This window comes from Ylistrum balloti, unplaced genomic scaffold (genome assembly GCF_031769215.1).
Source record: "Ylistrum balloti isolate Yb309-2 unplaced genomic scaffold, AGI_CSIRO_Ybal_v1 Utg370840, whole genome shotgun sequence".
NCBI lineage: Eukaryota > Metazoa > Mollusca > Bivalvia > Pectinida > Pectinidae > Ylistrum > Ylistrum balloti.
In genome coordinates this window covers 419,165-436,673 of record NW_026782484.1, presented here as the reverse complement: position 1 = coordinate 436,673, position 17,509 = coordinate 419,165, and the positions used below count along the sequence as shown (strand labels likewise).

At 37.3% G+C, this 17,509-nt stretch overlaps 1 protein-coding gene across 1 annotated transcript in view; it reads right to left on the bottom strand.

Annotated features, from left to right (window-relative positions):
- LOC132558972 (sodium/potassium/calcium exchanger 4-like) overlaps window positions 1-11,940 on the bottom strand; it is a 55,973-nt gene extending 44,033 nt beyond the window's left edge. The window contains exon 1 of the mRNA XM_060223599.1: window positions 11,718-11,940. Coding sequence (XP_060079582.1) covers window positions 11,718-11,940 — 223 coding nt within the window. The remainder of the gene's footprint in view (window positions 1-11,717) is intronic.
- Window positions 11,941-17,509: the final 5,569 nt, after the last annotated feature.

Here is a 17,509-nt window from a genome sequence, read left to right as displayed (position 1 = left end):
TCTCTTTGGGTGTTTTATCCCTAGCATGGACACATTTTGGAGTGTATTGTGAGGCCTCGTATCTGTTACAAAGCCATGGCCACTGTAGATCCTCCGAATGGCTTCTGACAGGTCTTTGATGTAATGGATGACTACCTACCCAGTTTTTGTCCTTTTTGGCCGTGGTGGTGCTTCGTAACTTTGTATTTTCTTTTTCTGTTTTTGTGTTTCCCAGTTTAATCGTTAATTTTCTGGATATTGTACAATCAGGATAGTCTTGATGATGTTCTGATTTCCCCGACAAGGGTCCGAGAATGTCTGCTAGTGGCCTGGAGACATTGTAACCAATGGAACAAGTACAGTCCACTATAGGCCGTAATGTATTACCTTCTTTGTGGATCTTGGGTGTGTTGTACATTCTAGGAGTGTTCTCCGACGTGAGATGCAGGTGTCTTTATTGTGATTCAGGAATCTTAATTTCTTACTTTTATTTTGATAGGAGACTATCAGACACTTTTTTGAAATTTTGTAAGTGTGATTCTTCAGTTTTTCACATGTTTTGTTGTCTTTGAGCATTGCCAAGACTTTGTTCTCATCTTCGTCTGTATCCACGATGATTGTTGCCTTCACCTTTTCTACCGGAAAAGTCATGACAACTGTCATTAAGAGCAAAGCGTTCTCCCTTTAATGTGTTGTTCGCTGTTAATTTCATAGATTTTGAGACACTTGCCACCTGTAACCTCTGTTGATTATCCTCAACGGAGCTCCAGTTCTTACATGCTTTCATCAACTGGAATCTCGTCTGGGACAATGGAATAATTCAAACCCTGTGACCCTGTTTTTGTACTGTTTTTCGCAAATATCTCTATCAAACATTTAAACTTTGTCAAATGGCGTTCTTTGATCATATTGAAAGCTTTTTTCCTATGCGCTTCATATGTGTGTTAATATCCCCGAGAGTGTCACTCGATAACCGCTTTGTTAGCTTAGCGGTGAGTACATAGTGTTTTCGTGCTTGTTAATGCGTTAGTTTTGTTGTTGATAATGCATTCGTTTTCTCTTATTTTATCTTTCTGCACGTTACTGATGATCTTACGGGTATTGATGATATTAATCGGGCATCTGATATTGAGGCTTGAAGGTGTTGTTTCTACGTTGCTACATTATAACGTAAACACAACGTGATTTCTGTGTCTTGGTGCCAAAATCTTATCCATACTAAGTTCTGATATTTTGGGACACCTTCATCAGACAAATAAAGAATTTGAAGCCTCCTTGCAATGACGTGCGTGATGTACGAGATTGCAAGGAGTAGACTCTCGCATATCTATGACCTTTGACCAAATGTTAACCAAAGCGTAGCCGAATCGACTTCAGTACATTGCAACAACCCTGTGTACATTTAACTATAATCATCCTACCATCTAGTCACACTGTTTTCTACCATAGTGTACATACAGTACAGCCGAAAAAAATTGTCGATTCCTTACCATCTTGTACACCACGCCTGTGTTACTTAGTACGCACCACACTAGTCTGATGAAGGTGACAGTGTAGTCGACACATTTTACTCTTCTACTGTTGTGTTATAAGAACTTCTATTAAAATTACGCTTCTGAAGAAAAATTTCTGAAATAGAAAAGGATCATGTCTAGAGGTAACACATAAAGACATGACCGTGTACCGGTCCCCTTTCTTTACAAACAAGTTACTTACTAATCAGGTACGGCCCATATTGATTCCGAAGAGATTTGAAACAATATCCCAATAGATCGAATGCTATTTGTTTACACTGAAGCATTTCCTCTGTTTGTGATAGGTTCCCTACCAGTCATCTGTTCATCACGAACGGCCCTGTCTTATATAGGATGTTTCCTACACTTTCCTGTAATGCTAGTAATACTAGTATGATCCCTACCATACCATACCCTTTATTTTGGTTATCAAAGACGCGCGCTCTCTCTCTCCCCCTCTCTCTCTCCCTCTCTCTCTCATCAACGCGGTGACCGGTCATTCCTCCCTTACCTTTATCCATGCCTACTTATTTATCACTTTCATACACGATGATGACGTCATCAGTTACTGATTATCCCTGATTATGTATAGAACCGGATAGAATAGGAACTATTTACGTGAGTCTGTTTCACATAAGCCGATTCTCATGGCGTGTGCGTGTTTGCACGTTCCCATTTTAAATCAGTTTTTCAGTAATTTGACATTTATTCTGACGAAGTGTCGTAGCAGTAATGTGAGCTGATCTGTCACTTCATTAACATAGAACAAATAATTCTTTCTCCATAAGGACAACAGCAGTATGGAACAGTAAGCCTGATAACATAGCAACTGCAAACACAGAAAACGGCTTTAAAACAAACAGGATGACTCGACTGGAATGGGCAGGGAATAAAGTACAATCACTACAAGAGGACATTACGTATAACAACCGGAAGTGAAATTTATTATTATAATAACTCTTAGGTGTCCAACGAAGAGGATCCATAATGGAAACTATGCTGGAAAATATTATTACATATAATTAAATAAAGAAAAAATAAACAGAATGAGAAGTAAAAAAAATACTATATAAATACATATTTTTATAGAGCTGACAATATATATATTTTACAGAGATATCTAACACACGTTCAAACTTGTAAAGGTTTCAAATTTTCTAAACATGGACGCTAATATCAGCAACTGTTCATTAAGTAAAATGTTTGATTTTTCGCTGGGTTTTGCTATTCTCATGTAGCTTTATCTAATCAAAAATGAAGGGTTCTAAAGATGTATATACCAATATGTTTCTACTGAATCCTTCCGCTTTAACTCCATGAGGTCAGTCGAACAGATTTTTTAAAAAAGTCCTTTTCACTTAAGGCTGTTTCGAACCAAATTCGGTCAAAATCCTGTCCTTTCTGACACCCTTCATTGGTTTCCCTTTACCCAAAGGTGCTTCCAACATAATTTGGTACAAATACCTCCATCCAAAAAGCAGAAGGACTATAAAGTAATTTCCAAATTTTACGCCTCTCAAACCATCCCTAGCTGCCCTTTATGGGAGTGTATATCTGACAAACCGTTTATAGAAGATAGAGTTCTCTCCCCTCTTGCAAAATTGGAGCAATCCTGTAATTCCTCCATAATAGATGTTAAAGAATGCACTAAATTTCCACTTACTCAGATCCCTGGGAACTTAAACTTTTTACTTCTACAAACTTCGTTCATCTTTCCCAAAAGATGCTTTTCACCGAATTGTCAAATCAGCTCATGTTGTCCATGACCAGTAGCAATAATTAGGAAAAAGTCAAAGGAAGGACGGTCTCAGGACGCCAGATGATGAACGCTGCTCCAAGGCACAGGATTGTTGTCACATACTATATAAAGCATCCTAGAGCCAATCGAAATCTTTTGTGAAGTTTGTCAAATATTATATATCTGTGTCTCTAGAACTGATCAGCCTTCACTAAGAAATCTCGCTGTTGACAAATATTCTATAAATACTAGGGCATGATGAAGTAATTTGGAGGGTTCTTTTATTATGACCCATCGGTGCAAACGGACCTTAATTGAGCAGACTGGAAAATTTCCTCGTCACTCTAGTATCGTTCACTTTCAAGGTTGATGGAGACGTCAGATTGTGGTGATTGGAATATTTATTTCCAGGTTATACTTGTATACAAAGCCCAGTAACAGACTTAATCTGGGAGGTTAAGACGGCATTAGTATTGATCTTCGTGATCTGACCGACCGATAGGACCACAGCCTAAAACTAGTCATTATCACACTCGTTCACTGAAGTGCTGATCCTACTACAAATGACTAGGAACTTGACCAAACCTTATGTAAATACCAGGGCCATCTCACAGCGTTCATTTAGACGCTGACACGTGAAATCTGCAACTAATCACACCTCTCTGACGGAAGAGTTCTCATCACAGGCCGGACGATTCACGCCAAACAGCGGTAACCAATGATCATCATTCCTGCTGTCCACAAATATCAGGAGTCATTGTCAATTGCAAGGATTAATGACGCTTCCTTAATTGGAAAGAGAGAACGTCAGGTGATTATGAATCGACTACTGAAAACTAGTGAAGAAAACCTAAGAGAGCAACGAACAATCTTTTGGGTGGGGAAATCGACAACATAATATCACAATATCATGAAGTCATGATTGTGCAGGCCCTGGCTGGGACAATATCCAGCTCTGGTTAGGTTTTTCTTATCTTTAACATTTCGGCATCATATACCAATTATATATTGAAAAATCTATTAACCAATTCGAATAACAGTTGGTTTAGTCGAACTCTCTATCCGTTTGTCTCTATCTTTATCCAAAATACAATAGTGAAGCTGATCATCAAGCATTCGATTTTTTTTTTCTCCATTTGTTTTTTTTTTTTTTTTTTTCACTTTTTTAATTTGATCGATGTTCTAGAGCTTGTTCTCGATATTATAATTTCCGAGAGAAATGTCGAGAGCTGACAAATAAACTCACAGCACAGGGGGTTTAATGGATGCAGGTTGATGAAGATTATATTTTACGTCCGCCATCATGATCTCAACATAAAAAAGCCAAGTCTTTTTTCGATATGAAATTAGATTTGTGCAATGGTCGTTAATAAGTCTTGCAGTTTCTTCAACAATGCAGCATTACTTATTTGAACTGACAATGAATTTAAATAGTGGGTGTTGCTACAAGGCGCACAATATTCTGGTACCTTCTAAAGATCCTAAAGGTCAATTCTATGTTTTATTTTCTCTCTTTTGATTTTTAGTTTGAATGAAGAGTTTGATAACATTTTTCCTTCTGTTAAGAACGTTCACATCATGTCGGTAGACCATGAAGGCAAATGATACAATCTAGAACCTATATATCTTTATTGGAAAATGAAGACCAGGAGATAATCAATAAGTCTCATAAGGGAAGAAGTGGGAAACTCGATATTATCACTGGGAGCTGTGATGCTTTCTCTGGTTTGATCGCTGATGAAGTATCCATGATGGGCGGCAGACGTTCGTGTGTGGGAGGTGGGAGTTACAGGAAAATCTTTTCGATTGCCATTCATTATTAAATCTATCCTAAAAAAATATCCATTTGGCGTGGTCGACCCGCAAGGGAACACAACATGGAGCTGAGCTACTACCAAGCATAACCAACACCAGACCACACCCACGTGTTCAAACGTACCACTTCACGTGAATAGAAAAAAAACATCAATAGATGTTTCCATTACACATTATGTGTAGGGAAAGATGGATCAATGCTTAAATGAATGAACATGTATTCAGGCAACAATATCGCATGACTATGTGATTTCAGAGTTAAATCTGGATAAGGAGTACGCGGTAGACGTTTTCTGAGAATAAGTTTTCACTCCAAAATCATCGTTTGTTCTATTTCTTCGGAACACGCAATGCTTATACCATAATGAGAAAGGGGTAATAATAGAAAAGTCATTAAAAGTTAAACAGAAGCGAGACCATATAAAATGGAAGGATTAGACCGCCATGATGTATTCAGGTAATCCTGACAAGTTTCTGAATGAGAAAAAAGGAAATCATACCTTTAATGTGTTATGGTATATTAAACTTTCTTCAATTTCTTGTTCACAAACTAGGAGGAAATATTGATGACATCCAAATGGTGAATTTTGTCCGATCTTTACGACATAGAGGGTATCAGTAATAAGTAACAAAATCGGTTTATTAGAAAATAAATATAGAATCCTTCATAACAATCTTAACCTGAAAATACAAATGAAAATGCCGACATACAGTCAGAATCTTAACTGAAACTCAAATTCGATGAAACTAGAGCAGACTCATGAAAGGAGACCACAGATTCTCCTACATCAGCCACATATCTCGATCTTTTCCTGGAAGGAAACCAACATGGAAGCATGAAGATTTCAACTTCACTATTGTGAATTTTCCATTTCTGGATAACAACATTCCTGCGTCCCAAGCTTATAGTGTTTACATATTGCAGTTGATTCGATATTCGAGAGGTTTTTTCATTATTACGATTTTCCTGCAAGAAGTCATCAACTGACGGACAAACGGTAACACAATGTTTTCAAGAGATGCAGGTTGATATAAGCTATGTGGAAGTTATATGGTCATCTTAGTGATATCAATGAGAAATATTCTATTTCTTTGTTCAATATGAAACTGCACGTGTTTATGCTCGTTAGATTCCCTGTTGGTTTAGTTGTTATATACCTTGTTCTCATTTGAGAACGTGCCATTACTCACTTGGATTGACCAGAAGACAAAGACGCTGACTCTTTCGGAAAACCTTGTTTTACTCTCCTTGTACTTTTTCAGAAGCTCCGAGTAAAGATTTCTAGATTTGTTTAGATAATGCACTAGTTTTGTTGAATTTGAGTTTAGATTTTGATGATGTTGACAAGTTGGTATTTTTTGTTGTTTTTACAACGTGCTATATGGATAACGTACATGCAGTGTTATACACTTGTTTGTATTAAGTGTATTTTTCATGCTATGTGTGATAAACATCCATTGTCTTATTTCTGTAATGTTACAGCACGATGATACTCCGAAGAACGGGAGCCTTTTTTGGCAAAGGTGATGTAGTTGGATGTTTATTGGTAGAGATCACGTGTGCTTTAGACGATAAAATAGATACTCGCTTACAGTGAATTCAAATATACTGGATTTTTATCTCATGAAAAGCTTTTATCAATGACAATGTGAAGGGTACCGAGGGAGCAGGGCGCCTACCAGCCACATCCATCCCTAACACACGCTACTCTGCGAGGAGAAAATAATGGGTTGTGTTAACAGACCCAGTGTTAAAACCGGAATTCTATTACTTAAAACTGTTATCATGGAAAGTATAAAATATGTCCTGTACATCGGAGAAGCACCTATTACAGAGTTGGAATTTAGAATCAAGAGCCTAGCTGAAAACAGGAACCAATTCACAACAGCTTATCGTTCACCACTGTCTGTTTTGCAGCGAACCAATTTAGAATGCGTCTAAAACTCATACTAATTCGTTTCTGAAGCATATCTCCCGTACTATTTCATATACATTATCCAAGATTTGCGAACATCATGGATAGATTCTATGGTGTCTACGACCTACAGTATAATTTTATAAGCCCGATACCCTGTATGCACTTTACTATCTACCAGAGTGTCTTCAACCTTTTAGTTTCGGTACATCTTTATAAGACTGCATGTCACTTCCACGTGTCACTGTAGCCAATAATTCTATTTTTGTTCCGGCACTTCAGTTGGACATGATACAGCATTTAGTGTTTTATTGAGACTTACACTTCAACAAGCGTTTCACCATGCAAATCATCTATAACAGTTGTTTATAATTGTTTAACAACTGTATGAAATCATGATATAGCGAGCAGTTACATTTAAAATGACCTTGAGGTGGCCTTGATTGCCACGAGTCCTTCTAGGTCTTCAATGATATTAAGGGGTTTGAATAGTGAGTCTTAAACGGCGACAGAGGAAAATCAAAAGTGATCGAAAGAAATGTCAAAATCTAGACAGAAAGATGCATTAGAATCATTACGTAATAAATCTCCTAATTTTCATATGTCCGATAATTTCAGAGAAACGTCTATTACATGTGTATAAGCTGAAATACCACTATTCGAATGAATTGTAACTTGGCATGTTGGCAAAGCTCGGGGACTATAGGTTCACCAGCAGTGTCTTCCACTACAATATTAAAGATTTGTTTCAAAACTAGGAAACGTCTAGTTTTATTAACTAAATAAAACATTTTTCATTTAAATAGATATAAAGTTTCTTGCGCGGACCCATGTGATTAAAGTCGATTTTATGTGCCTAGAAAGCATATTTGCTCAGACGGTGTTGTGTCATAGAGGAGAGATTCGTGCTATTTACGTTTGGGCCAAAGCAGACATAAACAAGCTATATCACATTGATGAATTAAACATTTTTTTTGTGAATTCGTTGGCAATACTTTGAATTTCTAGTGAAATTGGCCCTGCTACAGTTTGGGTCTAGATTGCTTGTCCCCAGGGGCAACTGTGGAAAAGAGTAGATGTAATGACTCAGACTTGACCAGGCTATTGTAGTGGACATTTAGATTAATCAGAAAGAACACTATATACAAGGGGCGGAGACGGATGCTGGGCCACAGAATAAACTTATTCGATAAGTGGAGAGGAAGGCACTGATGCAGAATTATTGTATAAGGCTAAATGGCTTTCAAACGGTCAAGTAAGGGAAGGGCATATTGTGGCTAATCATATATATACATATATATATATACAGCAGGAGTGTTTGTGTTTGTGGAGGATCTTCAGCGTTTCTCATGTCAGCCATTTCCAACACATATACCAAACAGAATAGGATATAAATGACAGGCCGCTAATAGCAGTCTTAACTTACAACGCAAACATCAAATATTCACTAAGCTATGCGATAACGTTAATATTTCTATGTCCGTATTGTGAATTTTCCATTGATAGATAGTAACAACCCTGTCCTAACTGTGGTGTTTACATGACGAAGTTGATTTAGTATTACACACTCCATGACGTTTTAAATGGTATAAGTATAAACATCTCGTTTATCTATGTTTTGTCCTTGTTTCAGCGATTTGGAGTTTATATCGAGATTTTTCTAAAAATGACTATGTTGTTGTTGAAAGTGTTTGTATGGGACATTGTATAGGACTGGTTATTGTGAACACGTATATACTGACATGATATAAACTAATATGACTGATATGGCAGTGTTAACGGGTATGAGTTGTATTTTTGTGACCACCAGTGTAGCTTTGTTGTGTATTTTCGGGTGTGTAAAACTATTATCCACTAAGCCATGTCTTCACTCTGTGACACAATAGTAGGAAATATCCCTAGTTAAGCGTAGGGGAATAGTTGTCAATGGTAATTATCCATTTTTCAAAAGCGCTGTACTCTTTCATAGTCTTATCAGCCAAGAGTATATGACTAGAGAGCAGTTATTCCAGCCATCGATTTAGGGTTAGTGTCATATAAAGCATTTTTACTACCCCAGTGTAAAGTCTTCCGTGTCGTTAGATAATATAAATCATACTGTCACACGTGCGCGTCGTGAAAAAAACATTTCGAAAGCAACAGACCTGAAGAGATTATATAATTATATTTGAATAATCTCCTTGGTAGCATTTTTACTGAGTACAAACTTTAAGTGAATATTTTGGTCTTCGAAGCAATTTTACTAGGAAATTTAACATGTTTTGTAGTGATTTCTTCATCGACATCAGACAATATTTCCCTTAAGCTCATAATAAAGAATCCTTCAAATTTGGCTTTCATTGATTTTGTTTCATTTTGCGTTGGTTTTTGTAATTAACATTTCCATAAATAAACAAGAACAAACAGATAATACCAAGTCAATATCAATAAACGTAAACAACGCAAAACTCTAAACGGAGATTAAAAGCCGGGCGTTCCAGAAGGGTAAGCGTTTTCGAAAAAAAAACTCGTCATGTAAATCTGAGTGCATCCAGATAATGCAACGTTCTCTTATGTAACCATTGAGTGAAAAATGTGCATCGAAGACAACAAACCCTATATCGCTAAATATTTACCAATGACATCGTGATGATACCAATAAAATTTCCAAATACTGTATTACATTAAATGTAAAAAGTGTAGAACATTTTGTTGATTTCGTGACTGAAGAAAAACCACGAGAATGAGATGGAACAAAAAAGGATATTTGTGATATTCAGGAACGTTTTTTGCTCTTCAAGTAGTGTTCCCGGTTTAAACCATGAAATAAATAAATGTTATGATTATTCAGCTGTAGACATAATTCACAAAAAATCGAGATAATGGGAACAGCCCCTTGGATATTGAATCAACTGTGAGATATCAACACCATTGGTTCGAAAGTAGATGTAACTATCTAGAAAATCACATCAGACTTTGAAATAATCACACTTACACAACTTACACAACTTAGTGGAAAGCTGTCCCTTGTGATTCCGTTGTTATCAAATTCCAGGAAGTGACTAGCAGAGTTGGCAAAGGTACAAGACCAAGTATCTTAATAGTCATCTGACAAAGACTGTAATAGTATTATTACTAAAGGAAAGCAAGCAAAAGGTCATCCTTTATTCACTACAGTATCAATAGCAAATGCAATATTAATTCAGGTATATCTAGAACAGCTGATGAAAACATTTTAGCTTGGTGACCTTTACTTAGTACATAAACTATGGAACTATTGTTTCGTATGGAAGGTATACGAACTACTCCATCTTACGAAATATTCCCCTCCCGCGATCAATGGTTTCCTAGAAGTTGTGCTGATGCCTGTGGTCTATGTTATATTGTGGATAGATAAATCAATTAAACATCGAATTCTGCATGAAAACTTACAATGAAATGAATTTAAAACTTTAAAATAGTCCTAAACATCGCCTCCAAGTATCAAGAAATCAATATTGGTTTACAAAGAGTACTTAGGTTGTAAGCATAGAGATTCATACATCTTCTACATTTGTTACTATAGTGTATCAACCATAAACCTGGTTCAGTCACACCACCTTGCGGCATTTGGATGTTACTACTCAAGTTATTTCACCGACATACTCGTAAGAACAGAAAAAAATACAAGCAGTCAGATGTTTTAATTTGGCTCTCGGGCGGTTAGAGAGTGTACTGGGAATGTAATGTCTTATACTGAAATGTCGAGGTCGGGGTCACGATGATTTAAAGTGGCAATGAATTGCTTCACCAAGAGAACGTAGCAAGTACATTGTGTACCTTGGTACTCATCTGTGGCTGTATTTTGTGTTAAGTCTATTGAAATAACATTCAACGACAAAATGTTTATGCAAAATCATATCTATAACTCATTATACATTCCGTTTTCATGATAAGTATCTTCTGCTTCATCGATGACGCCCGCCAGTAATTCAATGTGCTTAAATGACCACAAGGTTAAAAAAGCATCCAGGCAAACAAACGAACATCGAGTGCACTTCACTTTATCGCCCAAGTAAACAGAAAGTTTCTTAATGGGATAATGGAGTGACGGTCATAGAACTAGTCTATAGCATTCGAGGACCAGCATCTTTCAAAACCCTGTGAATTTATCTATCATCTGCAAGAAAATCGTGATATTGGAAACAAGCCACGGAATATCGAATTATGACATATACCATATGTTAAGGAAGCGGGATTGTCACTATCTAGAAATGGAAAATACACTACAGGGAAATAATCGCGGTTGTTAAAAAGCTTGTCTCTGTTGGCAAGCAACAAACGTAGAAAAGTCATTGGTGTTTTTTGGGTTGTTTTTTTAAAGCTCAGAGCTAATATAAGACCCTCCTCCCTGAAATCAGACACTACTGCCTCAGTCTCAATTTTCTACAAAAATGTAACCAAAAGTAACAGTTTTAGATTTTGGGGGAATTATGGTCGGCACCTTGATTTCTTTAGGAGTATTGTTGACATAATTACCTAACGAGGACTATTATTGGGATGACGATTTTGGATTTTAGACCTTTTCAAACCTCACGACTTTTCATGTTGGTTTTTGTTTTCAACCTCTATGTTGAAAATCTTAGGACAATTCGGCTTTGCGAAGATTTACAAAACATGTAGATGCTAATATTCCATGAAAAAGCTTATCAATTGTATATGTTAATTTTTACTAATAAAAACATTTTATCTATAGTAGGTCTCGTTTCATCAACTTTGAGAATAACGGATACTAACCTGGCGGGGTGCAGATAACTTTGTTTTCCTCCACCACCGTGATGTTGTGGACGATGTTGCTGATGTTGGTGGCGTTAGATACTGCCGACATGATAGTGGTCGTCAGATGTTTCATGGCAGCAGATACTTGGATGTAGTCGCTTGTTACCATTGGGACGGATTCGTCTTTGGACAGGTCTGTTGTGTCTAACAAAAGGCCTCCATAGGATGTGTTTGTGTTCATGATCTGAAGTAATAAAACAAAAGACATGTTTTCAATTTCAGAAAAACGGAGACAACCTGTGATATATAAAAAATATATACAGGTAGAAAGAACCAAAGAGACTTCAAGCTTTCATTATGGATCTTGGAAGGCCACAAAGTCGAGACCGAGAAGATGAAGTTGGTCAGAACTCTCCTGCACAAATGTCAATATTTGGGAAGTAATTCCGGATATAGGACATTCAGATGACAGTTACATTTGCCGTTATAGAGACAGACGTGAACAAGATAACAAAAATGAGTTTGTCATCAATTATCAGAGGAAGGGTAGTTAGGTAGATCTCATTTGCTACCCGAATTAAGAAGATCACTTCAGCACACTGATGTTTTGTTCAGCTTTAGAATATTTGTGGTTTTCTTGTCTAATTTCTTTTCTGCTGTAAATCTATAACCTTGAATTGACATACAACAACCGCGAAACAAGCAGGCTGGTGTCAGAGGGATCTTCCTTTTTTTGGGAGGAAATCGAAGTACTCAGAGGAAACCATCATGGTCAGACATACAACCCCTGTAACCATGGTAACCGTTAAAGGAAAGTTCGTTACTAATGCGACACCGGCTCTCTTATAGTCTATTTTTTTCATCATTCAGTTGTTGTCACAGTAACCAACAACTACCATTATATCATTATATGGAAAGACACACATTGATTGATCAGTCAGAAGAAGATTTTGCGTCATTCATGTAGCAGTGAAGATGAGATTCCATTCAAACTCAGACGTCTCTTACGTAATCAGTGTAGTTAACGTCATATTTTTCTTACATCAAAGTTTCTTACACATAAAAAAACAAACAAATGAAAACGAAAATACAAAATAAGACCATTCTTTGACTTTGTCATTATGTAAACGTCAGACCGACTGATGGTTAGATTAGAATGAAGGCTAGCTTTCCAATCTAGCAATTTACGTGTAAACACGAATTACTCACTATCCGTACCACAAAACAACTACGCAATCAGATACACCGTTCTCTGTACAAAGACTACATGAGACATGCTCAAGATCTTCATCATCAGGAAATGTTGGAACGAACCAATTGTTGTCCTAAAACCATTTGGCAATCTGCAACACTTATTACAAAACAACGGCAGCCAATTACAAAAGGTAGCTAATTTTAGCAATTACAACAGGCACAGTTTTAGATGCTTGTCGCACTGCTCGGTAGGTAGCAACAACTGTTCGCTAATGATACTGGTCACAGACGTCACACAGTAACGGTTGTCAACGCGTCACAGATATCACCCAAACAACGGTTGTTAACGAGCCACAAATGGCACGACAACGATTGTGAACGGCCCACAGTTTCACCAGACCATGAATGTCACCTTGACTAATCTGTCGCCAGATAACGGCTGTAACCTAGACAAAAACGTCGCTACACAACGTTGACATCCAGGCACAGACGTCGCCAGACGACTCGTAACAGCCTAACATTTGGCACCTAGACACATATCAGTGAAAAGTGTAAACAAATGTAGCTATGTTGCCAATGTTGAAATGTAATCAGATGGTCATTATAAAGTGTAGCCGGGGCTGTACGCTGATCGAAAAGGTGAAGGTATCAATGTTGGCTCTCATTGCAATAGTTTATAAAGACGTCAGCACTCACAACGTGTTTCCTCGTCAATCTGTTAACGGTGTCATTAATTGCCGCGGTGTCGCGGGGTGATAACAACGGTTAATCAGGCTCATTCAATCCTATTAATTAGTTATATACACAAGTAGATTGCGGCTTTATAGGCTAATTCGATTGAGAATCCAAATGTTACCTCGATATCTAATTAATTCCTGTGTTCACGCAAAATAGAATCTGTCGCACTAGCTGATAGATTTGTTGTAAAAGGATGCGCTGTGGATTGCCTCCGCGGGTCGCGATCTGGTATACGGTCAGTTTGGTTTAAAAGGACACCGAGATATCAACTTGAGACGAGTAATAGGGGTAAGGATAGAGTAATATGGTTGGGGTAGGGGACACTTGATCTGTGGTTTGGATCTGAGCTGAGCTGTGTGGGCCGGTGAATTTCCAATGCTATTCTGTCTTTGGTACGGGATGTGATCGATGAAATCAATATCCAATCACATTAATCTGTCAATCATATGATGTGCCATTACTAATCTTTTATTTTTTGATTAAAACCAAACGAATACTGCATACATCAGAGGACCGTGGCATAGAAAAAAGAATCGGGACGATGAGCGAACATCATGACACACGAATTCAGAAACGAAATAAACTAATACAGCAGAGATAGCAAACAGCTTCTGGCACCAGAGAGACTACGAGACCGGGGCCTTAACTTCTGTGATTGACACTATCTCCAAAGTTGGGGCATTATTCAGGATAGAAACATCATCCATTTGATCTAGAAATTAATTCAAAGTATTGGTGAAAATAAACAAAAAAGTTGAGCTGAAATCTCTCTAATTAATCTTTCTTTTTAAAAATGTTTAATAAGGAAGGCGCTACAGACCAGATATGTTGTTACAGACGAAACACTACAGACCAGATATGTTATTATACACGGGACACTACTGACCAGATATGTTGTTATACACGAGACGCTACAGACCAGATATGTTGTTATACACGTGACAATACAGACCAGATATGTTGTTATACACGAGACACTACAGACCAGATATGTTGTTATACACGAGGCACTACAGACCAGATATGTTGTTATACACGAGACACTACAGACCAAATATGTTGTTATACACGAGACACTACAGACCAGATATGTTGTTATACACGAGACTCTACAGACCAGATATGTTGTTATACACGAGGCACTACAGACCAGATATGTTGTTATACACGAGATTCTACAGACCAGATATGTTGTTATACACGAGATTCTACAGACCAGATATGTTGTTATGCAGGAGACACTACTGACCAGATATTTTGTTATACACGTGACAATACAGACCAGATATGTTGTTATACACGAGCCACTACAGACCAGATATGTTGTTATACACGTGACAACACAGACCAGATATGTTGTTATACACGAGACACTACAGACCAGATATGTTGTTATACACGAGACTCTACAGACCAGATATGTTGTTATACATGAGCCAATACAGACCAGATATGTTGTTATACACGAGACACTACAGACCAGATATGTTGTTATACACGAGGCACTACAGACCAGATATGTTGTTATACACGAGATTCTACAGACCAGATATGTTGTTATACACGAGATTCTTCAGACCAGATATGTTGTTATGCAGGAGACACTACTGACCAGATATTTTGTTATACACGTGACAATATAGACCAGATATGTTGTTATACACGAGCCACTACAGACCAGATATGTTGTTATACACGAGATTCTACAGACCAGATATGTTGTTATACACGTGACAATATAGACCAGATATGTTGTTATACACGAGACACTACAGACCAGATATGTTGTTATACACGTGACAATATAGACCAGATATGTTGTTATACACGAGCCACTACAGACCAGATATGTTGTTATACACGAGATTCTACAGACCAGATATTTTGTTATACACGTGACAATACAGACCAGATATGTTGTTATACACGAGACAATACAGACCAGATATGTTGTTATACACGAGACAATACAGACCAGATATGTCGTTATACACGAGGCACTACAGACCAGATATGTTGTTATACAAGTGACAATACAGACCAGATATGTTGTTATACACGAGACACTACAGACCAGATATGTCGTTATACACGTTACACTACAGACCAGATATATTATTTTATAGAAAACACTACATGTAACGGTCGCCAAGCAACCGCGGAAATGACAATTTCCGGTAAGGCAATTTGCAAAATGATTGACTACAATCAATAGTTAACTCGTTGCTTGTCGTTATTTTAATCCTTCACCATACCATTAATATACACATTTGTTGGTAGTTTCACTTTGGTGACGTCATGTACAATATTTTTGCTGGTGAGCGTGACACCATTTACCATTGACAAATTTAATGGAAACCAAGACAAGGATGAACCTGTCTGATTGGTTCTACATGGTGTCATAATGAATACACATCGTATTCAGTAAGTAAATCACAGGATGGTAGCCTCGATAAAAAGTTCTGATTCACAGCATAATATCGAAATGAACATGTTGTCATGGGAACGATGCGTGTCGTCATGCATTTGAAGGTCATTCATGTCTTAGAAAATACTAGTAACACGATACCTGAACGACGAAAGTACCGTGGACAACTAAGCCACAGAAAATTGCGTGCTTGTGAGTTCGTGTGTTACATTCTCGGCACCGTACACCAGATGGTGCACTGAGAATCTATGGATATTTTCTACATATCTATTTTTGTCAATGCCTTCTGTAACCTAGATGCAGGTTTTGAGTTGAATGTCCCAAGTCGTCCACATACAACCTGTGACCTAGTTACAAATGCACGTTGTACATATGCAGTGTCATGTCCATAAAGGCCCAGTTTCTGCCTGTAGTTCCTCAGCGGTTGAAACTATTAGTCTGACATGGAATCTTCAACGGAGTCTCTTTACTTTCTATCCTCTGCTGTAGTTCTAATAAAATACAAGTAAAAACCATCATCTGAATGACAATTCATGTTACAATACCAAGCAACGTCATAGAATGCAATCTAAATCTGAAATGAATGGTAATAAGACACTTTCCCTGTGTTACCAACGTCATTGTCAGCTCTTACTCCTAACAAAGAGCTGTTTGAGGATATTCATACACTGCCGTTTGAACAGAGAATGAAACATCAGAGGTGTGTACTAGTCTACAGGGCATTAGATAATCTCTTTTCATATGAAATGCCCTTATGCAAAACGTATAGTATTTAAACAAAAAAAAGTCCAAATTATCTTGGTCGTAGGCGAGAAATCCGTTTTGTGGGCTGTTACACAGTCACAGACGAGCAAACTAATCACTGCAATAACTCAAAATTTTACAAATGGGTTTAAAAGCCCGTCAGAGTTATTGTAATGTTTATTGTCTCAGTTGAAGAGTTATTTCTAACTTGAAATCGAGTTGTTTGTGTGTCGCGTTGTGCTGTAAAGACAAGATGAAGGGTATAAGGTCACAGGAGACTTTAGTTAAGACAGGTACATACTATCAAATGTTAACTTCCAACGTTACAATAGAAATAAACACGTGAAAATGTTTAGTAAATAATGTAACAAACATCTCCAGTTTGACAGATAGTTACAGATAGTGATATAACTCTCGTTACTGGAGAAACGGAACTCAATACATATCCTACAATAACTATTTTAAATCACCAACATCAAATTCGAAATGAGAGGATGTCGTCTAATGTAGAACGTGGCGTTTCATTGAACTGTGAGAATTATGTAACGAATAGAAACCTCTGAGGGATTGTAATTAAAAAAACATGGATAACTTGAGGAGTAAACAAATCATTGGACTTCAAAAAGTCCGATTCGATGGTAAATCTAAACCAAGAGAACGCGTATATGTTCATCTATGAAAAAGTACGGGGAAGAATTATAACGTA